General features: G+C 56.5%; 4 protein-coding genes across 4 annotated transcripts; 3 read left to right on the top strand and 1 right to left on the bottom strand.

Annotated features, from left to right (window-relative positions):
- Positions 1–8,401: 8,401 nt before the first annotated feature.
- B0H18DRAFT_1088342 (uncharacterized protein) lies at positions 8,402–10,877 on the top strand (the record flags this gene model as incomplete). The annotated part of the gene is made up of 12 exons (XM_048032232.1): positions 8,402–8,535; positions 8,588–8,746; positions 8,797–9,169; positions 9,219–9,330; positions 9,392–9,445; positions 9,507–9,687; positions 9,757–9,847; positions 9,906–10,012; positions 10,069–10,271; positions 10,352–10,480; positions 10,538–10,695; positions 10,809–10,877. 12 exons carry the CDS (start codon positions 8,402–8,404, stop codon positions 10,875–10,877), a joined length of 1,770 nt encoding a protein of 589 aa, XP_047885580.1.
- Positions 10,878–11,584: 707 nt separating this feature from the next.
- On the bottom strand, positions 11,585–12,319 carry B0H18DRAFT_1126908 (uncharacterized protein; the record flags this gene model as incomplete). Its single annotated transcript, XM_048035233.1, has 2 exons — positions 11,585–12,084; positions 12,139–12,319. 2 exons carry the CDS (start codon positions 12,317–12,319, stop codon positions 11,585–11,587), a joined length of 681 nt encoding a protein of 226 aa, XP_047885581.1.
- A 2,408-nt stretch (positions 12,320–14,727) lies between these two features.
- Positions 14,728–15,130, top strand: B0H18DRAFT_889516 (putative calmodulin; the record flags this gene model as incomplete). Its single annotated transcript, XM_048041276.1, has 2 exons — positions 14,728–14,950; positions 15,012–15,130. 2 exons carry the CDS (start codon positions 14,728–14,730, stop codon positions 15,128–15,130), a joined length of 342 nt encoding a protein of 113 aa, XP_047885582.1.
- A 1,762-nt stretch (positions 15,131–16,892) lies between these two features.
- On the top strand, positions 16,893–21,147 carry B0H18DRAFT_942250 (uncharacterized protein; the record flags this gene model as incomplete). The annotated part of the gene is made up of 12 exons (XM_048041883.1): positions 16,893–17,188; positions 17,246–17,415; positions 19,143–19,213; positions 19,324–19,623; positions 19,673–19,784; positions 19,843–19,896; positions 19,948–20,128; positions 20,186–20,276; positions 20,336–20,442; positions 20,497–20,701; positions 20,763–20,901; positions 20,960–21,147. Exons 1-12 carry the CDS (start codon positions 17,055–17,057, stop codon positions 21,145–21,147), a joined length of 1,752 nt encoding a protein of 583 aa, XP_047885583.1. The 5' UTR covers positions 16,893–17,054.
- Between the last annotated feature and the right edge of the window lie 6,639 nt (positions 21,148–27,786).

Consider the following 27,786-nt stretch of genomic DNA (forward strand, 5'->3'; position numbering starts at 1 on the left):
CCGTCCAGAACTCGTACGCCGTAAGACCAAGGGTTCGACCCCACAGATAGATAGGTCCATGTTGAGCGTGCAGGTTGCCTTCGCGTGCAAGTCGTTCTTGTTCCATTTGGCAAGCTCGGTCACTTCGGCTGGGGTGGGGTGGCGCCGGCAGGCTAGGCGCGGTCGTCTTTCCGAGCAATGGCCTAGCTTTCCCTGCAGTTCGACGATAGTGAGGATTTTGCTCTTCCATTGCACCCAGTTGGTGCGATTTAGGTGGAAGTTCTCAGGGAGGATGATTACTTTATCCTTGTCGTCCGACATCGTGGGTATATGCGTTTTCGGTGACTATATGCCGTGAAAACGGTGGTTTTGCCGTGGAATAGTCGAAAGCGGGTGGTTGTGCCCTTAAAGTGTCGTCGGTTTGTACGAGGAAGCGATCAGAAAGACGAGACGGGGCTCATAACCTGTTAAAGTTACAAGTTCTCAGTCGCGTCCTGTGGTACTCGACTCGATTGCTACTGTACCTGTTAAAGTTACAAGTTCTAATACTACAGTTTCAGCATCTTCGGACTAGAAATACAGTAGGGAATGAGCTTACCTCAGTCGCGTCCTCGTGGTACTCGACTGAGGTAGCTGGTGTCTACGCGCGCCCGTTACAGTCCGTTCGTCCATCACGTGTCCGTGTCGTCACAAGCGCCGCGTCACGGTCCCTCCTCAACAATCCTCCCGAGGTGGGAAGTCGTGAAGGAGTTCTGTCACCCTAAATCCCGTTGATGCTCTCATTCGCTTCATGACTGCCGCGTTCGCTTCACCACCTCTTAGGCGACATTCTTCTGCTGTCCGCTTGATGGCTTGGTATATCTCCGCATTAAGTGCACAGACAGCTTGAACAATGTCGTTCTCGGTGATGGTGTCTGTAGAACCAAGGAAGCTGCGAGCATCAGGCTCCAGCTCTCGTCGCCGTGTCTCCAAGAGCGTCTTCATTTCCTGTTCCTTGTGCTTCAATTGCTCTTCGCGTTCCGCGAGCTGCGGGAAAATGGTAAGAAGATCCTGGCTCACGTACTGACTTCACCCGTCATTGCATTCACCTTAGCCACCAGTCGCTCGTAATTTGCTTGGGACGATTGCAGCTCCTCCTCATAGTGATGCAACCGCTCCCGACAGTTGTGCAAATCGCTGTGTATGCGACGGTTGTCCATCAATAGGTGTTCATTCATTGAGTCCGAGGGTATCTGTTGGTGATATGACTTCGAATTACAGTCGACATTCGTGTCTGTTGCTGTGGGTTGGCACGCGCTTGCACGCTCGCTATACTGCGAGGATACACGTCTGTCCTTTCCTGTGGGGTTGTATTGTGGTCAAACGTACCTGTAAGTATGGCGTCGAGTTGTCAGTGCCTGTCCGCAAGGTCTCATCTACACGGGCTTGCTCGGCATGAAGGTGTCGCGGGTCTGGCACTGTCGTCTGGGATTGGTGCTGGAGTCGTCCCATAAGTCCGTCGGTAATGCTGACCCGGTCCATTACTTGCTGGGCTGCGCTCCCAATACTGTCAAAGATCTTTCTGCTGGTGAGTCTGACGATGGTCTGAATGAGAATGAGTTACTGACCATGCTCAGGCCATATAGGCATATTCTTGTATGAGATCCCTGTAGTTAGCACAAAGGTATCATACATAAACACCTGTACTTACCGAGGCCTATTCTCATACATGAGCTGCCACTAGCTCATGTATGAGCGAGACGCCGTCGAGGCGCCGTCGGTCATTACCTGAAATGGCAGCTACCCCGGGGCAGCCCGGTCTTCGGCCCCGGCGGGGCGGTACCACTGGCGCGCGATGCGAGCCTACCCCATTTGGATGCACATCGGGGTCAGCGCATCTGAGATCGGATACGATCTCGGATCTCCTGCGCTGCCGCCCTGCCCGTTGCGTGGCGTGAGCTTCGGCCAAGCCCGGAAGGCCGCAAAGAGCGCTTCCGCCCGCCATTCGCGACCTCCACCCTCCTCCACCATCCCTCCTCCACCATCCCACCTCCACCATCCCACGTCACTTACCGACGTCGTCAGAGCGTAGCGTGCATGACGCATTGCTCTCCTGCATGCTGATGAAGCTGACGAACTGCCCGGGACGGCGGGTGTGTCAGCGAAGGGCTTGCATCGAGGTGAGTGCAAACACAGACGAGCGAGCGAGCTGACCATGGTCACATGGCGCGGCGACATGCAGCATAACATGCGCGTCGACCGCGAGCGCGCAGGGATATTGCCGCGTGCAAACGCAGCCCACTGGCAGGCACAGACGCGAGGGCGGGCAGGACAGGCAGGCAGGGCAGGCGGGCAGGGCAGACGGGCGGACGTGCCGATGGATAGGATGGACGAGCGCATGCGGGCGGGAAGAAGAGCGGACAAGTGAGCATTTGGGCGGGTAGGAGAGCCGGCAGACACTAACGACAGCACATGCCCACCGCGAGCGCGCTGAGCGAATGCCCAGCACGCAGACGCAGCCGACAAATGCAGGCGCAGGCGCGCGAGCAGATGGAAAGCAGGGGGCCGGACGGATGAGTGGGCGGGTGGACGAGCGGTGGGTGGACGAGCGGGCGGGCGGGCGGATGGACGACTCGGAGAGGGCGGGCGGGCGAGTGGACGAGCGGCAGGTGGACAAGCGGCGGGTGGATGAGCAGACGTATGCGTTGACAAGCAGACAAGCGGGTGGGTAGATGGACGAGCAGGTGAGCGGGAAACTGGGAGGGCGGACGGGCGAGAGGACAAGCGGGTGAGAGGGCGAGGGCGAGAGGGCAGGCGAGCATAGGGCGCGGACCAGCACCACACGCACGGCGACCGCGAGCGTGCAGAGCCGCAAGCGCGGCCAACGAACGCAAGGTGGGCGCATGAGCGAGAAGTAGGTGAGCGCGACAGTGGGCAGGGCCGGGGCGCATGCAGCATGTAGAATAGATCCGTGTGCTGGCTTCGTTTAATCTGAAAACATCGCACTTGTGTGCAATGTTCAAACGTTCAATGAAATGTAATGGCGCAATACAATCTATATATACAATGAATGTGTTATCATTGAGTCCAGTATGTATCGCGCCGCAACACTCATCACGACTCAAGACTCGGCTGAACACCCATTATGACTCGAGACTCGGCTGAAAACCAGGACAGTACACTAGATATCCTTATTGAACACGAGAATGTTGTCCTACATCTCATCTGCTGTCGTAAATCCTACTAAACATGTATCTAATCCCCGTTCCAGCATACAATACATGCATACACGGTGCGGAAACGTCCCGATCACAAATCGCAGGTATGTTGCAGGCCTAAGTAGGACCGTTAAACGTGTTCTGATTGGCCAGGAACAGCCCGAGCACATCGGGGTTGCCAAATCTAGTGAGACGACAAATAGACACAAACGTTGAGTTTACCGGCGCCCGCAAGGCTCACGTCGCTTCTGCGTGCTACTGTATCACTACCATTCTGCTTTCGTACTCGACTCTACATGGAAGACAACGGTTGGGGTTCCGAGACGCATTCAGGGGTGAATTTACCCAGGTAAGCTCGCCTGGCCTAGTCATCTATGCATGCACTAATCTACTACCCGCCCCAGAGTCCAGACTGACCCTCTTGTCAACGAGTGCGTCTACGAGCGTGTCGAATGGCGTTGACAGGGTGAGTGTGTTGGCGGGTACAAAGGGATGTGGCCGCTCGGGCAGAACCTGACAGAGGCGGATGACGGGCACAAACAGGGCGACAACGAACACGAATCATGCGTCAACAAGTGTGTCGACGAACACGCCAGGCGCCGCATCGACAAACATGTCGGGCACACCGTTGACGAACGCGTCTGTTCGTCGGGCGCTGTGTCGACGAGCATGAACAACACGTCAGTAAGCACGACCCACCCATCAACAAGAGTCACCGCAGCATACTGCAAGCACTACGCATGGCGAGCGAGCCTTTGGGCAGGGCCCACGAGGCATGCCAGTGGGAGCATATGGATGAGGAGTGGGAGGACGAACTGTGTGGGCCTATGGGCGACGGATGGGAAAGTGATGGGTTGGACGGCGACGGACAGGCGGGCGACGAAGAGGCGGGCGATGAGCAGGAGTAGTATGGCGTAGTCAGTGTTGCAGTGTTATCCGCCTGTTCTGTAGTGTTTAGTATACTGCGTAGTGTCGATATCGTGGATCTCTAAGGCCGCTGCATTTGACCGAGCATGATGATTTGTCAGGGCCTTAAACATACCAAAATAGGAGGGTTGCCTTGGCCCTTCATGCGAATTGCATCAAGGCTTGAAGCAGCCATTGTCATTGCGACGAACAAATCCTTTAGTGTATGTCGAGGAGTGCGACATGTGCAGCATATATGTCATGGGGCACGACATACATGTTATCCATCTGCCGGATCTAGATACAAACCATCTAGGCACGGTGCCAAAGAAGTCACTATATACGGTACTGTACCTGGCCCCAGAAAACGTCAGATCTCGCTGATCACTCGTTGCGATCGCATTCGCCCGATGAGCCCGCGACAGGACCCAAAGAGGAAGAGCGCGCGACGGCGCCCATTTTGGGTAGGGTCGCCGCCGCGAGCTCTCCCCGGCGCCCGGGCCCAGTGACCTGGGTGGTCCATAAAGGGCAGCTGCCCTTTCGGGTAGTGAGCGGGGCGCCGGCTGCAGTGATTACTGCGCTTTCATACATGAAGGGGAATTGTAAGTACTGGGATTTATGTATGATCCCTTTGTGCTAACAACAGGTATTCATACATGAGCATGCCAGCATCTGGTGCCATGCTTTCAGAGCGAGTGAACAATCGCTGGCTGACTTATGCGGCGTTGAGTGGCCCGGGCGTATCCCGCGTGATCACTACTTAGTACGTGGCTGCAGCCCAATTAGTGCAGAGCACGGGTACACCCGCGGGTGTCCCGAGGTGTACCCGTACCCGTACCGCCCCGGGTACTGACCCGTGACAGCGGGTACGGGTTCTGCACGGGTGCACGCGGGTCCGCGGGTCCACGGGCAAGTGGGCGGGTCTGCAGGTAAGTAGGTGCATGGATGCGTGGGTGATCGAACGTGACGTAGGTGCTCATGGTTGATGTGTTGCGCGCGCCCTGCCCACCGCCATGGTCACTTGTGTTTGCTCATGCGCCCGCCTCCCTTTCATCGGCCGTGCATGCGGTGCTGGTCCGCACCCTATGCCCGCCCGTGGTTGCCTTGTCGCTTGAGTCTGCCCATTCTACTCACCTGTCCCACCGTTCTGCCCACCCATCCGCCTGCCCGTCCACCCATCCGCCTGCCCGTCCACCGACTTGCCTGCCCGTCCACTGACTTGCCTGCCCGTCCACCGACTTGCCTGCCCGCCCGGCGCCCTCGCACCCGTGCCCGCGATCCGCCCATTGAATGTGTTTGCACGCAGGGCGAATGCCCTGCGCGCTCGCCGTTGTCATGTGCGCAGCATCTTCAGGCGTGCGGTCCATTCGTCGGTCACGTTTGCGGGCTCGGCATTCGCCCTGCATGCTTGCGGTCACCTTGCGTGTCCCGCTTGTGTGCCGCCCATGCACTACCTGAGTCCATTCTCGCAGTAGGCTCGTCCGGGAAAATCAATGATGACTAGAAGTCAACATGTCAGCTTACTCGTAGGTGTAGTCTCAAAATACTACCTTGGCAACGAGTTCAACACCAATAATGGTGCACCGCTGGAGCTATTCGCACCAAGGGTACCCAGAACGGCGTCGGCGTAGGCTTTGAGGCCACACATCCAGATGCATTCCTCGACGCTGAGGAGGAACAAATCAGTCATTGGCTTGACATATCCGACTTCCTACGTACTATGCCTCATTCTCCGCGAGTGGTACAGATGCTGATTGGCGCAATATCGCCAAGAATAGAAGAGCTTCGCGCTGCACCCACAGTCGCAGACTTGACATACGTGTCGGTCTGCTGACAGTAGCCACTGGAGTAAGTCGTAAACCATCTGTCTCACTATCATTTCGTCCAACACATACGTCTGAGCCTGGAAGTCGTGCGGCCCATTTCCCCACTCTCCGCCCGCTCTCCCGCCTGCCCTCCCGCTTGCCCACTCACCCACCGGCCGGCATTGTGCTCACCTGCTCGTCCGTTTGCCAGCTTTCCCGCCGCCCGCCCGCCCGCCCTGCCTACTCGTCCGCCTGCCTGTTTACCCACCTGATCGCTCGCCCGCCTGCCTGCCCACTCACCCGCTCACTCGCGCACTCGCCCGCCCGCCCGCACACCCGCTTTCCCGCCCGCTTTCCCGCCCGCTCACACGCCTGCTCGCATGCCTACTCACCCACTTGCCCGCCCGTCCACGCGCCCGTCGACTCGCCCGTTGAACGTTCGCTGTCCCGCCCGGTAGTCTCCTCCTTCGTCCGCCCCGCCGCCCATTCGTCGACCGCGTCTGCATGCAGGGCATTGGCCCGGCGCGCTCGCGGTCGTCGTACGCGTCGCGCAGCAGACTGATGCTGCGCGGAGCTGCTGCACTCTGTGCTCGCTATTAGCGAACCTGCCCGCCTGTTTTTTCACTCACCTTGCGTGTGTGCCCGATGTCCATTCGTCGGCTGCGAAGTCGCGCGTTCGAGCTTCGAGCGTGTTGTGTTCGGGTGGTGTAATAGCACGAGCACGTGGTGCAGGGCTGGCGAGTGCGAGTGGGTGAATGGGCGAGACGGGCGAGACGGACGAGAGCGAGCAGGTGAGAGAGGCCGGGCGTGAGAGTAGGATGGACGCGCAGGTATTCACGCGGCGGGAGGCGCGAACTGCCTCTGGCGCGTCGCCGTTGTTCGAGTTGGTGGCACCAGCGCGGCGGGCGGCGTCTGGCGTTTGAGCGAGTGACGGGTATGGTACGGGTACGGGTTTGGTCCGGGTCACAAAAACGTGACCCGTACCCGTACCCGGGCATACCCATACCCGCTACCCGCGCGGGTTCCCACGACCCGTGCTCTGCACTAAGCCCAATTTCTCCGAAGTGAAAGATACGCGTGTCATATGCTATCGTGCTGATCCCTGAGTAGAATTGCAGAAGGCCGGGAGCGTCCGTATTACGTGTAGGCTGATAACTAGAAGGCGGAGATGACTTTGCGAAGCTAGGCCTCAGGTCGCCTCGCGGCGTACCGGAATAGTTCACCGTGCACGACTCATTCGCGACTCCAGTTGAGGTATATCCAACTCAATTGAGGTCACCGAGCTTCCAGGTATTTGCATATCAATGTACATGGTGTACTGACATAGCGGTCGGGAATTCCTTGGGATGCGGGTAAGAACCGGATAGCCTATCATGGCAAGCTGCCGCACGGCAACCTACATCAGGAAAAGTGTATGCCACATTTCGCTCGTTTGGTGCCATGTATGAGTTCGAGGATCATAGGCGAGACACAGTCTCAGGAATGATCAACGCCGATCCATTGTCTCAGGCGTGAGCAATAGTGATCCGCAATCTCAGACCCAGATGGCTGGAACATCCCATTCTCACGTGCTCAGTGGCTTTGCCTCGACACACACACGCACTCGAGACGAGTCCGAACGACGAAGAGGGCCAATTGGCTGGCGGATAGCTCACAAACATGGTGTGGATTGTCAGAGCAAGCACCGGTGGCCAAGTACTGGCAGCAGGAAAATTTGCGTGAGCAGAGCGAGCGTGCACGGAAAACAATCAAAGAACTCGCGCAGTTTGTCTCATCCTCGCTGGCGCAGGGAGGCAAACGTGCGAAGTGTAGATACAGGCGCCGCCGATGAGTCGAACTGCTTTAGCAGTCCGTATTCGATGGTGAGGTACCATATGGCAGGTACAGCAACATCACGCTGCCGTGTGGTGTGTCGGCATTCGGGCACTCACCCGGAGATTCCAACATTGGCAACAATGAATGTGGACTGTAGCTGAGGAGGCGAATGATTCCCTGGCAGTTTCCCATCAACGTGCACCGCGGGGGCTACACCCTTCGTCGAGGTAGGCTCGCCAAGCTCTATTTGGCACCCAGTATGTTCATAAATGTCTGGCACTTCCAATATGTACCGGGTCTGCGCTGGGTCTGCGAGACTGAAAGCACGGCCCGCGCGCGGGATCTTGATCCGATCATCGGGCTGAGCAACAATCTCATGCCGTGAGACACTGGATCGCGCGCGACGTTTCCTGAGCCACTAGGATCGTAAATGACCGCCGGTGAGATGCAGGTCGAATTTCGAGGGAATCGCTTTCCCTGATGTACCAAAACAGGGGTTCCGTGCCCCACATCATCCCAAGCAATCTCAGAACGCTAAGTTCTTTTATCGGTACGCAAAAAAAATACCTGTCAAACCTGACAATATGCGATGTGGTCAAACTGTCGGGCACGAGGTGACGGAGGTCAGTCTCTATCTTATTTAAATACTGCGCCTTCGCGGGAGAGTTGTCCCGCTTGCACAGCTGTTCCACGCTCAGCATGCCCCGTGGAGAACCATACCTCGGGACGACTCGCAAGCTGGTGTTGGCCATAGACGTTGGGACGACATACAGCGGTGTTTCATTCTGTATCCTAGACCCTGGAGAGGTGCCAAAAGTTCTGAGTGTTACCAGGTGTGCCTCTCACAACAATGATCGCAATGCCCTGATCTTTGATGCCTTCCAGATTTCCCGGTCAGGAAGGCGAGAACAGGTCCAGAGACACGAAGATACCTTCCGTGCTTTATTACGACGAGAACGGCGAAGTGAAAGCCATTGGAGCTGAAGCCACATCGGACGCTACCGACAGTGAGGCTGAAGGGGAACAATGGACCCGCGTGGAATGGTACGACATCTCCACTTGTCCCGGGAAGCGTTCTCAACCTTTGCACGTAGGTTCAAACTACGTCTTCGCCCGAGCGGCAAGCAGGCGAGGGGCGAGCGATTGCCGAAGATTTGGATCGACAAGTCTGTCGTCGAGATCTTCGCCGATTACTTGCGATACCTCTACAGATGCGCGACGGACTTCATCTCCGAGTCACACCCCCTCGGAAGGGAGGTTCTGGAGTCTGGGACTAGCATCGAGTTTGTTCTGAGTCACCCAAACGGATGGGAAGGCAGCCAGCAGACCAAGATGAGACGCGCAGCAATCATGGCCGGCTTGATACCAGACACCGAAGCCGGACGCGCTAGGGTCCATTTTGTTACTGAGGGAGAAGCCAGCCTTCACTTCTGCATCGTCAATGGACTAGCAGGAGATGTCATCAAGGTTCATTCAATGCTCATCCGCCGTGTCTTGCTAATGAATCCCCCAAAAGGGAGGTAACCATATAATGATTGTTGATGCGGGCGGAGGTACCATTGATGTCAGCACCTACAAAATCATGGCAACATCCCCCATGAGTGTGGTTGAAAGTTCCGCTACAGACTGTAAGTATCACAGTGTCCGTTACAGGCGATGACAGCCTTGAGACAGCAGTGTTCTGTCCAGGTGTCCTACAAGGGTCTACCTTTGTGAATGTACGAGCGCGCGCACTGTTTGAAGGTAAGGCTTGTGCCATGTTTCGTCCAGTTATTGTGTTGTATTCTAATCCACCGAGATATAGCAAAGCTGGAAGGATCCCGTTTTGCCAGCGAGGAACATTTTAAATCGATGGTAGATTGCTTTGAGACCAAAGCGAAACCAACCTTCAGAGATCCTTCGAAGTCGGCATACATCAAGTTCGGGGCTTCTTGTGACTTTGAAGATAAATATCACATCAAGCGAGGCGCCATATCGCTAAAGGGGTATGTATTGATCGCCTAGTAACGAGTGTGCATTGCACTGATCAGTGACCTAAACATCTGCGTATGCAGTGATGAGATAGCTGAGCTATTCAGGCCGTCTATCGAGGCCATACAACAAGCTATCGAAGACCAACGTGATCGCACCAAAGATGGTATAACAGTGAGTGATTCTTACTATGCGTTGATTACCCAAAAAAAGACTTCCACTCGCTGCGTAGATGATCATGCTTGTGGGAGGGTTTGCAAGCAGTCCGTTCCTCCGTTCTAGGCTCCAGGAATACGCACGAACCGAGGGCTTGGCGCTGTTTTGCCCGGAGACACAGACGTAAGTATCCTCCACAACCAATGTCGTGATGCGTTCATAATCAACAAATACTCAAGGTCCAAGGCAGTCGCGGAAGGCGCGCTCTGGTTCCACCTCGATAACTTTGTTTCAGCTCGGATTGCGAAGCATGCCTACGGAACCAAAGCCAGCGTAGCATTCGACGCATCACTACCTGACCATACAAAGCGCAAAGCGAATACGTTCTTATCCGCCGACGGGAGACCTGCACTTGCGGGCGTATTCTCAGAGATCATTCCTCGTGTAATACGGAGCATTGCTTCGATTATCAATTATGATGTTAATGCTCACGTCGTGCTGAACCATTCTAGGGTCGATTAGTGGAAGAAGAGAGGGAATTTTGTGTTCCCTTACTTCGAAAATCACATTTCCGGTTGAAAGGAATTCAATCAACAATTCTAGCATACAAAGGGTTAAAGGAGATCCATGAGTGGATTGACGAGGAACCAGGTGTGCTTGCCTCTGGAATCAGCCTTCCGTGTCACGCTACTCACTGACGACCTGTAGCTATGTTCTCTACGCTCTGTACTGTACACGCGAAAGTCAGTCCAGAGTCGTTCGAACAGGCCGTTGGCAAACTCGGCGAATACTTCATGAAAGATTATCATGTCGTCATGCTCTTCGGTCTCACAGAGCTCAAAGCTCAGCTCAGCTGGAACGAGAATGTGCGTAGAAAATACTGTGTTGGTAAACCATCGCTGATGTCATCGTATCGCGCAGGGACAAGAGAAGAGGTACGTGCATAATGATAGAGAAGTAGAGAACTCGCTGCCGATAGGACTACTGCAGAAGTCCGGTGACACTGGTGTTCAACGAGGACGAGGTTGGCGCTGTTGATGACGACTAGTATGCGCAGAGAGGATATTCGTTGTCGTGTCGTCCCCATTCATGTTCAAGAGCTCATATACATAACGTAGATCTTGGAGTTATCAACTCGGCCATCTAACCGAGGACTGGGCTTCAATATTCAATGATCGCTCAAGTTATGCGGCCAGAGGTACGTCACTAATCTGTTTCTCTTTACAGTTGCACAGTATCTAAACACTCAACGACGTTGCGTGGAAACACTTGAGATACACTTGCCGAGGACATCTGCGTGGGCCAGTGACGGAATGTACTGTGACAGTGACACGTAGCGCGCCCCCTCGGTGACACTGAGGTGTCAGTAAGTGCTTATGTACTAATAAGGAAGAAGCTCAATATCAATAATCGTCGGTCACTCTGCTCGAGATCGTCAAAACGAACGGTGCGGACAGTATCTTCAGGCATTTGAGTGAAAGGGACTCCTATGAGGACATATCGAAAATGGAAAGTACGCCCCTATGGGTGCGGACCGCACTACCCGGCGTTACAGACCTGTCACACGGGTGTGCAGGTCGTCCTCTCGTCGTCGCCGTCGCCGTCGCCATCGTCGTCGCCGCCGCCGTCTCGTCGTAGCCATATATATGTAGTCTCATCGTCGCCGTCCCAACCGAGTGCTACCAAGATGCGGGGCCGAATCCGTGCTACAGGAGGACAGCAGTAGGACTCATCCACGGTTCGTTACCTCTCCTCTCACTCTGTATCATCGACCAAACCCAGGTCATCAACAATCGTGTCTAGGATCACCTGCGGCTTGACGAGCGTTTTGACTTCAAGGCGTCCTCTCGATCCGCTGCGGTTGTCTCTCTCCGTGCGACGAAGCCCTAGTGTCAACGCACATATGACGGGCCTTCCGACTCTGTCTTGACGCTTCCGCCGAGGTGCGTGTTCGTCGACCATCACTTCTGGTCGGAAGGGCTTCTTCTGTTCCTCTACGAACACCTCGTACTCGCTCCCAGCCACGTCTTCTCCTACCATCCTACGCAATTGCATGGCGGCCTTCACAATGATCTCGAAGTTTCCCCGTAGGTCGCTCTCGTCCCAAGACGTCACTCGAGAGGCTGTCAAAATTGTTGTTGCATCCTCCATCAGACATTGCACGTGCCATGTCTCCTGGTCCTTGGCCGCCGTCGAGCTAGACGTGGCATATTTGCGGGTCAGAGTACGCCAGCGACCAGCCACAGCTTGTGGCTCTGCAGTCGTTGTGAGCGTCGTCCTTCATACAAAGGCCGGATTCGTAGGCTTACCTGATTGAAGCATGCGATTGTAGATGGAGCTGATGACTTGGTTGGCGCTGCTACTAGAGGACGACGGAGTCCAAGACGATATAACCCCGGCAACATACGTTGTGACTGTGGTCTGAAGAGTCATCTCCAGGGTGATCCGGTCGTCCTCCCGAGGCGGAAAGGCATGAAGCAATCCTGCCATCGTAGGTCTCGTTAACACGTTCATCCGCTCCATGACTGCCGCATCGGCCTCGCCACCTCTGAGGCGACATCCCTCTGCTGTCCGTTTGACTGCTTGGTATATCTCTGCATCCAGTGCACGAACGGCTTGAACAATGTCGCTCTCAGCGATATTGTCTGGGGATGCGAGGAAGCTTCGCGCCTCTGCCAGCTCCTGTTGCCGTGTCTCCGCAAGTGTCCTCCACTTGTGGCATTCTTTCGTGATATGTGCTTCTCTTTGACGTGACTCCAGGCCATATAGGCATATGTTTGTATAAAATCCCTGTAGTTAGCACAGAGTCATCATACATAAATGCCTGTACTTACTGTGGCTTGTTCTCATACATGAGCTGCCACTCGCTCATGTATGAGCGAGGCGCCGTCGGTCGTTACCCGTTATAGCAGCCACCCCGGGGCAGCCCGGTCCCTTTCGCCCGCCGTCAGGGCGGTACCGATGCGTACCCCATATGGACGCACATCGGGGTCAGCGCATCTGAGATCACATACGATCTTGGATCCCCTGCGCCGCCCTGCCCGCTGCGTGGCGCCAATCTCGGCCAAGCCCGGAAGCCCGCAACGAGCCGAGCGCTTCCGCCTGCTGTTTGCGACCTTCACCATCCCGCTCCCGGTCACCGACGTCGTTAGAGCATAGCGCGTACGACGACAGCGAGCATGCAGGGCCAATGTCCTGGATGCAGACACAGCCGACGAACGGACGGCGGGTGTGGTAGCGAAGGGCTGGCATTAAGGTGAGCAAATGCCATACGAGCGAGCGAGCTGACTGTAGCTACAGGACGCAGCAACGTGCAGCACGACGCACGCGTCGACCGCGAGCGCGCAGGGCTAATGCCCCGCGTGCAAACACAGTCAACGGGCCGGCGCGAGGGTGGGCGGGCAGGCGGACAGGCGGGCAGACGGTCGGGCAGACAGTCGGGCGGGCAGACGGTCGGATATACGATCAGACGGGTGAGCAAGCGGACAGGTATGAGAACAAGCAGACGGTCAAGCGGGCAGGCGACAGCACCTGCCCACTGCGAGCGCGCTGGGCGAATGCCCAGCACGCAGACGCAGCCGACAAATGCAAACGCAGGCGCGCAAGCAGGCACACGAGCGGATGTAGAGCAGGAGGATGGACGGATTAGTGGGCGGGCGGACGAGCGGCAGGTGAACGAGCGGGCGGACGGACGGACGAGCGGGTGGGCGGGCGGATGGACGGGCAGGCGGATGGACGGGCAGGCGGATGGACGGGCAGGCGGATGGACGAGCGGCGGGTGGACGAGCAGCGGGTGGACGAGCAGCGGGTGGACGAGCAGCGGGTGGACGAGCGGGCGAGCAGACGGATCCGTTGACAAGCAGACAATTGGGCGAGCGGGTGGGTAGACAGACGAGCAGGTGAGGGGGAAAGTGGGAGGGCGAGCGAGCCTCGAGAGGACAAGAGGGCGAGCGAGCCTCGAGAGGACAAGCGGACGAGAGGGCGAGAGGGCAAGCAGGCGGACGAGCAACACACGCACAGCGACCGCGAGCGTGCAGGGCAAATGCCCCGCACGTAAACACGGCCAACGAACGGAAGGCGGGCGCGTGAGCGATAAGTGACCGCAACGGTGGGCAGGGCCGGGGCGCGCAACGCACACCAACTGCGCCGGGCGACTGCCCTACTGCCCCTGCACGCAGATACGGCCGAGATGTCGGTACATAGAGACCTTGTCATGGTAGTAATAACATATTCTATACATATACAGCAACCACCGCGGTCAATCTGCCCAAGTCGACGATTCACGGATCGCAACTCAAAGAACCAGTACACTAATAGTGTAGATAGACAACCCTACCGAATACGAGAATAGCTTGTGTGTTATACTGCAACCCCATCTGTTGTATTCCTTCAGTCTATGTAACTAGACATACATCTATTCACTATTGTAGCATTGAAGACATGCACACATACTGCGAAAACGACCGGAACACGAGTCGCAGATATGTTGCAGGCCTAAGTAGGACCTTTAAACGCGTTGTGATTGGCCAGGAGCAGCCCGAGCACATCGGGGTTGCCAAATCTGGTGAGACGACAAATAGACACAAACGTTGAGTTTACGGGCGCCCGCAAGGCTCACGTCACTTCCGTGTGCTACTGTAACTCTACCACTCTCCTTTCATGCTCAACTCTGCACGGAAGACAACATTGAGACTCCGAGACACACTCGGGGTGAAGTCAGGCAGGTAAGCTTGCCTGGGCCATCTAAGCACGCACTAATCTATCACCCACCCCAGACCGAGCCTCTCGTCAACGTGAATGTCAGACGGCGCGTCGACAAGCGCGTCGAATGGCGCATCGACGAGCATGTCGAATGGCATGTCGACCGGTAGGGACGGTGTGTCGGCGGGTACGAGGGGATGTGCTCGCTCGGGCAGAACCTGACGGAGGCAGAGCCGCAAACACGATCAACGAGGTCGACGCGGCCTGGAACAACACGATTGACCTTCCCCGAGTTCCTCACGACGATGGCACGCAAAGTGTGTGACACGGAAAGCGAGGAGAAGACCAAGCAGGTCTTCGACAAGGACGGCAGTGGCTCCATCTCCGCCATGGAGCTCGGCCACGTCATGACCAACCGCGGTGAGTGCGCTCGTCTGCGTGGAGAGTCGGCGCCGGTGCTGCTCGTGCGGGTGGTGCGCAGGCGAGAAGCTGTCGGACAACAAGGTCGACGAGATGATCCGCGAGGCGGATCTCAATGGTGACGGTCGAATCAATAATGGCGGTGCGTCTTTCGCCGTTCAGTGCCCGTTGCTTCTCTAACATCCATGCCATCCTCCTGGCATCCGCAGAGCCTGTGAAGGTACGCTCACTACCTCATCGTCTGCATTGCCACCAAGCTGATCCATACAGTGCAGTACTTGGGAGACTACTGAGGAAGCACAAGACCGGGCCGAGACATCATGGATCCGTGCATAGTGCCACTGCGGGGGCTACTCCATCCGTGCAGTGTTAAGAAGTATACGACTGCTGCATCGATCAGAGCCTGATCATGTGTCGGGACCTTGAACATACGAAATTGGTATGGCTGCTGCTTTATGTTCGTGTAAGGACTTGATGTAGTAGTAGTAATTGGCATCGCAAAGATCAAAGTAGAATTCTGAAATGTATATTGTGCAGTGTGACATATGTAGTGTGTATGTCATGGCGCACGACATACACGATATGACTATTCGGGCACCGTGCAAACGAGTCGCGGCTATATATGGAGCTGTACCTAGCCCTAGACCATGTCAGATCGAGCTGATCGCATATCGTGATTGCAATCGCATTCGCCCGATGACAGGACCCAAAGTGGAGGAACGCGCAACAGCACCTACTATTTTGGGTAGGGGCCGCCGCCGCGAGCTCTCCCCAGCGCCAGGTGACCTGGGCTATCCTTAAAGGGCAGTTGCCCAATCGGGTAGGCGCGCCTGCTGCAGTGATTACAGCGCCTTTATACATGAAGGCTCGCTGTAAGCTCTGGAGTTTATGTATGACCCATTTGTGCTAAGCACAAGGATTAATACATGAGTCTGCCAGCATCTGGTGGTGACTCCTCCAGCTATGCATGACTTGTGAGTACATCTGTCATTCAGTCCCATACGTACTTACCTCCTGCCTTGTCTCGGCCTCTCTGGCCATCAGGTGCTGTTGTTCTTCGTAATATCCGCGTATGTCCATGTCGCGAGATTGCAACTGACCCTGCAATTCTTGAACCGTCGCCGTCAGGTGATCACGCTCATACATTGAAACATCATGTTGATGAGCCGAGCGTGGATTACATGCCACATTGGCATATGTCACCTCGGGTCGGCAGATGTTTGCACGACTATTGGGCTTTTGAAGTGATCCATTAGCCTTCCTGCGTGGAGTCATGATTGTTGCCAATACCTGTGTATGCGGATGAGGATGAGGGGCTACCGGTGCTTGTGGAATATCCACTTCATAGCTCTGCTCAACACGGTAGTGCCTTCGGTTTGGCACTACTGTCGGGGACGCGTATGGGGGCCGTCCCAACCAGTACTTGGCCTTGTCCAACTGAACGCCGGTAAGTGTGGACAGCATATTCAGATCGTGGTTACTTACCATATCGTCAGCGGGGCACGGTTCGTGTGCTCTGAGGCGGCGATGCCCAGCTATCCATCCACTAGACTTACTCGCTGATATGGCAACTCGCTGTGGCTTGCATGAGATATGGAGGTTGACTCGTTATGATCTATGGCTAGTCAGGTGTCTATCCCTGCTGACCCGAGCAGAATTCCAGGAGACAGCCATATCTCAAGAGGTGTCTGTTCTGCGGTAAATGGCAGAGTTTTGGCAAGCAAAGCATCTGTCTAGCTTATCGAGGTCGGCTCGTGATGAGATATGGCGCGCGGCGTGTGGAGGGGTAACACGCGCAGGTACACGAGTTACTCTTATCCTTGGTTCAGGTAGGCCCACCTCTAGTTGTGATTGTCCGTCTATTTTCATGACGGACAGGACATATTGAACGACATGTCCGGCGGCAAGTCTACGTAACAGTGACAGTGCACGAGGTCGAGATGCCTCTGCAGATGCTGATACAGAAGCTTTTCGAGTCACCCGATGCGTAGGCCATCGAACCTTCAGTCCCGTCCGAGACGTTCTTCCAGCATGCTCACACTTAAACCGCAGCGTCGCTGCGACAGAAGGTTGTGTGGTTAATCTCAGTCACCCCTCGCCCATCATGCCCCATGGGGATGTATACCTTGGCACGACTCGCAAACTAGTGCTAGCCATAGATGTGGGGACGACTTACAGCGGGGTCTCATTCTGCGTCTTGGATCCTGGGAAGGTCCCTGAAGTTCACAGTGTTATCAGGTGAGTGAAGTTTCAACCCGTCGCATTGGCCGCTGTAGTGATGGACTCTTCATGCAGGTACCCCGGACAAGAAGGCGAGAACAAGGCCAGGGACACGAAGATTCCGTCTGTCCTGTACTACGATGAGGATGGCGAGGTCCGTGCCGCCGGCGCCGAGGCTGTATCGGATGGTACACTGCTTGAAGCAGAGGAACAAGAATGGAATCGCGCTGAATGGTATGACACGAGTCCTTGCTTTCAGCTCAAATTCAGTGGGCTGAACACCCTGCGTAGGTTCAAACTACGTCTCTGCCCGGAGGGCATGCAAGCAAAGGGCGAGCGATTGCCAAAGATATGTATCGATAGTGCAGAGCACGGGTACACCCGCGGGTGTCCCGAGGTGTACCCGTACCCTTACCCGCCCGGGTACAGACCCGCGACGGCGGGTACGGGTTCTGCACGGGTGTGGGCGGGTCCGCGGGTCCACGGGCAGGTCCACGGGTCGCCAGTGCATGTTCAGCCGTGCGGGAATAAGCCGCGTGCACTGCGCGAGCATGCACGCGAATGCTCTTCGGGGTGGTCCTGGTAGACCGTGCCCGCGAGCGAGTGCTCGCGGAGCCACACGAGCTCCTCCGTCGTCTTTCGATCTCGGTCGAGCAGTGCACCAATCCAGTTCCCTGAGTTGATCACGACCAGCGCGTGCGGTGTCACGCTCTCCCCGTTCGCCTCGCCCTGCTTGAGCGCTGAATGGATCTCGTTGAACGGCGGTGACCAGCCGTCCGACTCGGAGAGGTGGTACGGGAGCGCGATGCCGTTGCACTGCGCGAGCATCGGCGTGTAGAGCGCGCACTGCAGGATCGGGATCGGGATGCTGGTCTTGTGCGGTGTGATGAATGTGTCGGGTGATGCCGGACGCACTGGCAACGAGGAAGAGGTCTTCTGGGTTGCTAGCATACTCGTTGCACCGCGCCTGGTATTGGCCCCTTCCTTTCTCCATTCCGAGCCTCTGCCCACGAAGCCAACTTCATAGACATCATTTCTAGCAGCACCTACTGCGCCTAGAGACGGCAGGCGAGCGAGGCGAGTGAGAAAGACACGAGACAGCAGGTGAGGGAGACAGTCGGCGAGCAGGACAGCGGACAGCGGGTGTACGCGATGACAAGCGAGCGAGATGGTGAGCGAGAGGGACGGCGGGCAGCACAGCGAGATGACGGGCGAATGAGATGGCGGATAAGTGAGATATCAGGCAATCAGGACGAAAGGGTGGAGGAGATTGTGAGCGACTTAGCAGATGACCGAGCGAAATACGAGGGAGAGCGCGCGGGCGGACGAGTAAGCAAGGAGGGCGAGGAGGGGTGACCAAGTGGGCGAGCAAGTCAGTGGGCAAGCAGGAGAGGCGTAGTGAGCAGGTCGGCCGGTGGTCGAGCTAACAAGAGCGCAGGCGTGGGCATGCCAGAACAACACGTGAACGGACATATGGCAAGGGGCAGGCGCGAGAGGGTAGACGGGCGGGCACGAGAGGGTAGACGGACGGGCGCGAGAGGGTAAACGGGCAGGCGTGAGAGGGCAAGCGGGTGGGCAAAGGGCGGGCAAAAGGGCGGGCGGGCAAGCCGAATGTGCGGACGGACGCGCGGGCGTGCGAGTGGGGTGCGCAAACTGGTGGGCAAGTAAACGCACCACGAGCTGATTGCTCGTCGAGGTGACTAGCAACAACAAATGTCAGTAGGTGCACAAAGAACACACACCTTCTTCGCATTTTGTCCGTCTGCCTTCCTTTCGTCCAACACTCCTGCCCATCGTCCCGTTGTCTCTTCCTTTGTCCGTGCTCGTTGTGCTCCGTGTCGTGCTTGGGCGCGTCGTCTTTGGGCTGTGGGCAGCACGAGTCTGAGAGCCTGCATTGAGCTGACAGCGTGACAGCGACTCACCTTGCCCGCCCTTCGCTGGTGTGCCCGCCGTCCGTTCGTCGGCTGCAAAGTCACGCATTTGGGCTGGTTGTGTTTGATGGTTGCCCGAACGCAGCCGCTGCCCGTCCCAGTGGCGGGTACGGTCCGGGTCACGGGTCACAAAAACGTGACCCGGACCCGTACCCGGATGTACCCGTACCCGGTACCCGCGCGGGTTCCCACGACCCGTGCTCTGCCCTATGTATCGACAAGTCTGTCGTTCAGATCTTCGCCGATTACTTGGCCTACATCTACAAGTGCGCCAAGGATTACATGTCTGACAGCCATGCACTTGGTAGGCAAGTATTGGAGACAGGCACGCCCGTCGAATTCGTGCTGAGTCACCCGAACGGATGGGGTGGTAAGCAGCAGAGCAAAATGAGACATGCCGCAATCTTGGCCGGCTTGGTTCCTGACATGGAAGCCGGGAACGCTAGGATAAGTTTCGTGAGTGAAGGAGAAGCAAGTCTTCACTTCTGCATTGTCAATGGACTCGTTGGGGACTCGCTGAAGGTCTGCACGTTCGCATCCAGTGCCGTTTATATCGCTTATGATCACACAGGAGGACGAACAAATCATGGTCGTGGACGCTGGTGGCGGCACAGTTGACCTGAGTACCTACAAAGTTGTCAAGGCAGTCCCTCTCAATGTCGTGGAGAGTTTGGCTGCAGATTGTGTGTAGTCCCATTCACCAGCTTGTCAGATTGCTAGACTGACATCGCTGTGTGCAAGGCCTTTTGCAAGGCTCGACACGCGTAAATAACCGAGCACGCACCTTCCTCGAAGGTGAGTTGATCGAACTGTCTCGATGCCCAGCTTACCACGATCAGAAATCAGATAAATTGAAGGACTCGCGCTTCGCCAATGACGACTTCGTGAACTCTATGTTAGAGAGTTTCGAGTCCAGCGCAAAGCCTACCTTCAGAGACACGACGAAGACATCGTATGTCAAGTTTGGCGGACCTCGTGACAACGATGACAAGTGTGGCATCAAGCGAGGTGTACTAGCATTGTCTGGGTGCGTGTTGGCTCGGAGTCACTTGCCTTCGTTTCTTTGCGTCATAGAGTCTCCCAGGGCCGAGATGTTACAATTCTTTCGGCCGTCCATCGACGCCATCCAACGAGCGATCCAGCGGCAATTAGACCTCTCTGATCGCCATATCTCTGTCAGTTCCATCCTTAGATCGCGCGATACATTTTGACGACCAGTGACGACTTCATGTAGGTGATCTTACTCGTCGGGGGCTTTGCAGGGAGCCCTTTTCTGCGTGCACAACTCCAGGCCTTCGCACGTCAACATGATTTAGTGCTATTCTTTCCAGAGCATCAGACGTAGGTTCTTTTTGCTGATTGTTTCTTGTATGCGCACTCAGTATGCGCGGTCAGTGCCAAGGCTGTCGCCGAAGGAGCTCTCTGGTTCCACCTGGAGAACTTTGTTTCGGCTCGGGTTGCCAAGCACATATACGGGACAGACAATAGCACTAGATTCAAATCGTCACTCCCTGAACATATTGAGCGACGACACAAATCATACGTACAATCGGATGGAGAGGTAGTCATTCCGGATGCCTTCACTAAGGTCATTTCTAGGGTATTATTTTCGTCTACGATCAGATGTCCCAATTGCTCACTCGTTTCTTCGATCATATCAGGGTACGTTGGTTACGGAAGAGCAGGAGTTTCGGGCTTCTTTCATCCAGGTATCATACTCGCCCCGTACCCGTGTCACTGCTAGCATCATAGCATATCAAGGAATGTCAGAAGATCCGCGATGGGTTGATGAAGAGACTGGTGAGTCGCCATTGCTTGACCGTCTTGCGCCGCTTACCGACCCCCGCATGACCATTAGATATGTTCTCTACTATGTGTTGCATCCACGCGGACATCCCTCTGAACTGCTGGAAGTCTAAAAAAGGATTACTAGGCGATTACTTCTCAGCAAGTTTCAAGGTCATATTGTTGTTCGGATTGACTGAACTGAAGGCCCTGTTGTGCTGGACCGACAATGTGCGTTGCATTCGACTCAGCTGCTTCTAACCAGACCTTGACGCCGTCTCACAGGGGCAAGAGTGCAGGTGGGCTCGGCATCAGTTTCTGCTCATCACCGTCGCTAAGCAGTCACACTCTAGGAGCCAAGCAGTCATTGTCTACGACGACGAGTCCTCATAGACCATGGATTGAATGGCTCAGAACTCACGCATGTCGATACTAAGCAATGTAATTTGTCGTTGCAGATGAACGTTGACGCGACCGAAAAGAACACAAAAGCCACACAAAAACCCAACCGTGAGGTCGAGCAGTGGTATGCGAGGCCTCTGCGTCTATGAGATGTACGGGGGACTGTACAGTGGTCTAGGTAAGAAGGAGGAGGACGGACAAGACTCCGAACGACGTGGGAGAGCTTCGAAGATGTCGAAGACTGTTCGAAGACGAGGGCTAAGCCTCGAAGGTAGGAGGGAGGGTTCGACAGACGTGTCGAACGAACGGTGACAAGGGAGGCGAGCGACGGCAGGAGAAGAAGTGTAGAGCCTCTCGGGGCAACTACGAGCTGGCGAACGTACTGGCGAACTGACTGACTGGCTTCGAACGTACTGACTGACTGGCGAACTTGCTGACTTTCGAACGTACTGACTGGCTGTCGAGCCTCGCCGGTGCGAGGTGAGATTGAGAGGGTAAGGGGGTCTCTGAGATTCGAAGGGAACAAGTCCCAGAGTATATACAGGAAAATACGGTCCGAAGACCAAGAGAGCCAAGAGAAATCCAAGAAATGATGAATGAGAGTGATAAGGAAAATAGCCAATCGGAGACTGTCACAACGCTCGACCCGGACCTACTAACACATGAGAGAATCCAACTCGGCCTTCCGCAAGTTCCGAATAACGGGCGACCGTCCCCGAACGGTGAAGGTCATAACCGGAGCCGGTGACAGTCCTCGAAGATATGAGACAGCCGCAGGAGTTTGCCTGGCTTACACGAACATGCCGCACCTCGACCCAACTTCCGAAGCGTATGCTGCCCGCTACTACCGCCTCCTAGAGGTCCTCAAGACCGAGGGACTTGTCGAGCCGCGATACGATGCCAACAGTCCCGGAGAGTGGCTGGCTTGGGCTCACGGAGTCCGTTGGATGATCGTACGTGCCTCCGAACTTAGACTATCGTTCGAACCATCGAACCGACCTTCGAACAGCGATTCTTGTTCGAGTCCCGTAGCCGGGCCATCCTGCTGGCGAACGATACGCTTCCCGCTCCTAGGTCGTTCCCCGAGATCGACGAGTTGATGCGTTACCTCGACGAGGTCTTTCACCGCGATGGCAACCAGGGAGACATCCTAGGTTCGCCCTACCCTACGATCGCGTGGTCCGAGACCTTGGTACTGCTCGAACAAGTCAACCAGGCCGAGCGTCGTCCCCTCGCGAACCCGCAGTATCAGCGCGAGTCGTTGATCCTGTCCGACTTTCGCCAGCTGCCCGATAACCTCGAGGCCATGGGTCGAGCATTCACAACATCGCAGTCGACCAGCGCCGCACGCACGGCACCCTCGTTGGGTTGCTCGAAAGCCTACTCGAGCGCGTCAACACTGACCGTGGCGCCGACACCGGTCCGTCTGTTCGTAGGGGTAGGGTGGTGGTCATGGGTGTGGAGGTCGAGGACATAGATACGAGAGTTGCCGAGGTCGTCACTAGCTAGGTTGACGTAGCCATGTACTTGCTCCGGAGTCCTACCAATGTAGCGACGCTTCTACACCGCTTGTCTCTGCCACTAAGGGTTCCGAACATGGACGCTTGAGCTTCGAACATCGGGCGGTTCCCTCGAACGGACGGACAGTGCGTCGACCGTTCTGACTTAGTGTACCGTTGTATCGACCGTAAATGGCGTTTTCGGTGGGTAGGTGAGCTAAGGGCTCATCATCTCCCCCTTACTGAGATCCAGACCGTCCTCGGTCGGCTCGAACACGCCGGCGCTTGATTTGCGTCCGCGATCATCGAGATGCTTCCGCGCCAGGCCGTCCGAGGTCTTGTCCAATGGCGAGCACTCGAGAAGCGATTAGCGAACGGCAGGACGTGCCTCGATCACGTTGATCCGAAGAATTAATCCCATTGGACGGGAGGTGAGCGCTTCTTTCCCGTTTTGGACTGGTTCTGATGGGGATGATCCCCGTTGTTTCAGCGCCTCGAATGCGGTAGGTGGACCCACAAAGCTCGAGCACACATATAGCGGGGGGGATCCCAGCCGAACTTCGCTTAATCCCCCGCTTCGCTCGTCCATCTTCGTCCCGCTTGCTCGCCCCATGTCCGCCTCATCTGCTCCCGCGCCCGCTCCCGCCTTCGCCAAGTCCCCCGAACCTGCCGGCGCCTCTGCGTCGGACGAACCTTGCACCGTGGATCCGAAGACCGGATTCCCCGTTCCCCACGACCCCAAGAGCCCCATGTTCCGCTCGCCAACTGGGTCGTGGCGAACCTCGTGCCCGAGAAGCCGGACGCGATTGAGAGTGGCTCGAGGGTGCGTACGCAGCCACGGTGAGTACAGCTACTCCGCCTTTCGTAGTTAATGCCGACGCGTTCGTAGAACCGGTTCACTCGCGTGTCGAAGGGAGCGGCTCTCTCGCACCGAAACGCGACCGCTCTGGGTCGCCTTCTCGTCCTCGCCACGCACGTGAATCCCGACGCGGCTCGCCAGTGCGCGGGGCACATGGAGTGGCCCTCCTCGACGCCGCGATTGTGCATGCCCGAAAGGAGGTCGAAGAACGCCAGCAGTGGGAGGCCGAACAAGCTCGGCTGCGCGTCGAGGCCGAGGCACGACAACGTCGGGAGGCCGCCGAGGCCCTGAAGGTTCGAGAGGCCCGAGAGGCCGAAGAAAACGCACGACGCGAGGCCGCCGAGGCCGAAGAGCTCGAACGCCGCGAGGCTGCCGAGATCGAGGAGGCCGCCGAGGCTCACAAGCGCGAGGCGGCTCGTCAACTTCGCGAGGAAAGGCTTGCCGCGACGTGGCCGGTCGGTGCTCGGGGCAAGGGTAAGTCCCGCGCTCAGTCCCCCACCGCCTCTGACGCCTCGACCGTTCGTGCGGAATCGCCGGAGGTCGAGATCGTCTCCGAGCCCAAGGGCTCGAAGAAAAGCAAGAAGCGTAAGGCCCCGGCTGACGGCTCTGCGCCCGACGTCACGGACCCCGCCGTCCGCAAGCTCGTCGCTCGCGCGACTACAGTCCGCGACAGGACGATGGCGGTGAGTACTTCCCCGATATCTTCGTCGTATCCCTACTAACTGTTCGTGCTTAGTGTGACCGCTGCGCCGCGGGCTACGCGACCCCGAAGGACTGCGTTTTGAGGCGACGCAGTCGCTTGCAACCAGTGCCTGCATGATCAGCAGGGCTGTTATGGGGCGCCGCCACTTGGCTGGCACTCGCAAGGCTCGACGTGCCGGTAAGTCCACTTCCTATCTCGAAGACCGGTGTTCGTTCGTAGCTGACATCTCCATTTCGTAGGCAAGGGCGTCGACGCCGAGGAGCCTGCAGCCCCCGCGCCTCCGCTCCGGTCACGGTCCCTGGCTGCCGACGTTCGTGCCGTCGCGCATGCCCTCCATCCTCGTGCCGCCGCGGCCTTGCACGCGCGCAGACGCAGACCCCGCCGATCACATCTCGGCGATCCTCAGGCGCAGTGCGCCCCGGTCCGTTCGCTCGCCGAGGCCCGTGCAGCCTTGACGCGACCTCCGAACGCGTCGGCAACGTCGAGGCGTCGCTGAACCTAATGGGTCTCGAGCTGCCGTGCTCGAGGGTCTTCAAGAGTACTACAGCCGTCGCGTCGACGAGCTGTACGTCGAATCCACCGAGGCGCGCGTGGCGCATTCGATCCGCCCGCAGCTGGTCCGTCGGCGGGGCCTTCGAAGGGAAAAGGGTCGAAGTAGTAGTCGTTCGTAGTGTCCTCCGGTCGTGTTCGTAGGTCCGTACATGCGTTCGGGGCCGTAGTATGTGTATCCGTCTCGCAAAGTGTAACGTCTCTCCTCTTTGGCTCGTATAATGAATGTCGTGTCCTCCGTGTGCGTGGTGTGCGACGTATCAAAGTGTCCGTGCAGAAATGACTAAGTGGGAACAATTAAGTTTAAATGATAGAGATGGATTGGGTATCCTAGGCAGTTCTTCGATTTGCTCATTCCTCGTCTTCGAAGCTGAAGACTCGTCGTCTAGCTCGTCGGGTATGTCGGACGCCTCTGGCTCGTCGTCCCCTAGAGTGTCTGACTCCTCCATTTCACGCAAACGTTCGAAGGGTACGTCCAGGTGTTCGAGCGAAATCGTGATCGACCTTCGAGCAAGGTAGGGAATGACTCGAAACGCGGCAATAGGTCTATCGAGGACTGTGCCATCTAGTTCAGCAACGATGTAGGCACCTCCTCGGTTTCGAGATACGACGACCATAGGTCCTTGGTACCGGGACGCATCTTACGGTTCAAGGCCTTTCTCGATCGCTGTGTTTCGCACGAGGACTAAGTCCCCACGTTGGAAGTCGAAGTCTCGATCGTGTACTGGTGCTCTCGTTCGAAGCGTCGGGCAGCCTCACGTCTCGCTTCGTAGACCTTCGATAGATCTTCGAAAGGTCCTCCGACCGTTTCTGAAGTGCTATGGCTCGTCGGGCAATCAAGTCGGTAGTGTCGAGTGCTGTCTCAGGCGGTGGGACAAGGTACGTTGCTTCGATGACGTCGAGAGGCAGTATCGGGTGCGTGCCTGTCGCTGCAAAGTATGGCGAACATCCCATTCTTCGACGAGTTGTTACGCGTTCGGACCATAGTACTGAATGGAAGACCTGTGACCAGCGCGACTGATCCCGTCTGCAGCCTTAAACAACGCTTGTCTCATGTCGAAGTGCGAACGTTCGACAATACCGTTCGCTCGCGAGTTGTAGCCACTGATCCTGATATGGTTGATGTGATACTTCTTCGAGAGGTACTCGAGCGCCTTGACCCAGGGTCGCCGTTGTCGGAGACTAGTTCGACAAGCGTACCCCAGCGACAGACAATGTCTTGATATAGCCATTCGCCAAGGGTCTGAGCCGTCTCTCTTCGAAGCATTCGGGCTTCGGGATACGTGATCGAAGAACAGCGCGCTTGCGCTATGAGCTTATAGCCTCCCGAAACAGGCATGAACATCGTGTCGCAGAACGCCTTCATGAATAGTCCGGCTGGCATCGCGACCGTCGGTGGGATGAGGATCTGTCGTAACTGACGCTTCTGACATAGGTCGCACGTTCGAACATACCAGCCTACGTCGGACTTGTGATCGGGCCACCAGAAGCGTTCGGAGACTGCTACGATCGTTGCGTGGATTCCGCGGTGTCCGATCCTATCGTGGCTCTCGCGTAATGTTCGAAGCCTTCGCTCGGGTGGTAGGACAACCTTATGCGCGCCTGACCATTTCGTCTCCAGAGTCGATCCCCGGTGACGAAGAACTGCGTCGCGTACTTGTAGAACGCCTCGAACGCTCGTTGCGAAAGTCCGTCTGGCTTCGACAGAGTCATCAGGAAATGCTTGACTTGCTCGACACGTGCGTCTAGCTTTCGAGCTTTGTCCGAGCGTGGTACTATCGCGTAGTCGTCGTCATCCTCCCCCTTACTGAAATCTTGACCGTCCTCGGTCAACACGAGCACCGCAACGTTCGAAGGGCGGGAGAGGGTGGGATAAGGCTGTATCATGTGCACGAACGAGTACATGTTGTCGATCCAGTCTTCGAACGCGTCGTCTTCGTCTACTGGGTGTCGCCTGGTTGCGTCGTTCTTCGGGACAGTCCATCCGGCCCGTGCGAGGTCCCGGGCACGTGCACGAGAGTGAAGTGAAACGTGAGAATTGAGACAATCCAGCGATTAATGCTCGCGCTCGGTGCGATATCGGATTAGCAGCATCCCTTGATGTACGAGCGTCGACTTCCACGATCAGGTTTCGAATCCCGATGACATACATTCGAAGCGCTCGAAGAGCGCGGAACAGTCCATAGATTTCAAGCTTTGGTTGCGAGAATCGACGTTCGCGGTCGTTGAGGTGATTGACCCAAATCGGCTGTAGTACCTGCGCTTGGCGTCCTCCTCGTCGCACTGGCATAGGAGGAATCCGACGCAATGAAGGACGTGTCGACGGCCAGAATAACGGTGCCGTCGAGTCGTAATTGATCGAACGAAGTGCTGGGCTTTCGAGCAAGGCCTGCTTCAAGTCGTCCTGAGCCTGCTGTTGTGCGGGGCCCCATTCGAAGGGCATATCCTTCCTTGTTAGACGACGAGCGCGTCGGCCCGGTGCGCGAAGTTCTTGATAAATATCCTGCACACTCCGATCGTGCCGAGAAACGCTCGAACATCGGACAAGGTCTGACAGGCGCCCCAGTTTCGGATGGTCGCAACTCGAGATTCGTCAGGCAGGCGTCCCTGAGGCGTGCAGCGGTGGCCAATGACCATGATTCTCGAGCTATCAGCACACTCTTACTCCCGAAAACGTTCCACCAGCGTAGCGCATTCGAGTGACGATCCGATTAAGGTTCTGGAAATGTTCCCAGACGAACCTTCGAATACCAGGATTCTGCGGGATGACTTCGCCACCATAGTCGCTAGCCGGACCTTTGAGCGGAACGTTGTCGATGTAGGGTACAGTGTGTTCGGGAGTTTCGGGCTGAAGGATATAGGTTACGTCGTCGTGGAAGATGGGCACT

Source organism: Fomitopsis serialis, assembly GCF_022376445.1.
Source record: "Fomitopsis serialis strain Sig1Antser10 chromosome Unknown B0H18scaffold_223, whole genome shotgun sequence".
NCBI classification, from domain to species: domain Eukaryota; kingdom Fungi; phylum Basidiomycota; class Agaricomycetes; order Polyporales; family Fomitopsidaceae; genus Fomitopsis; species Fomitopsis serialis.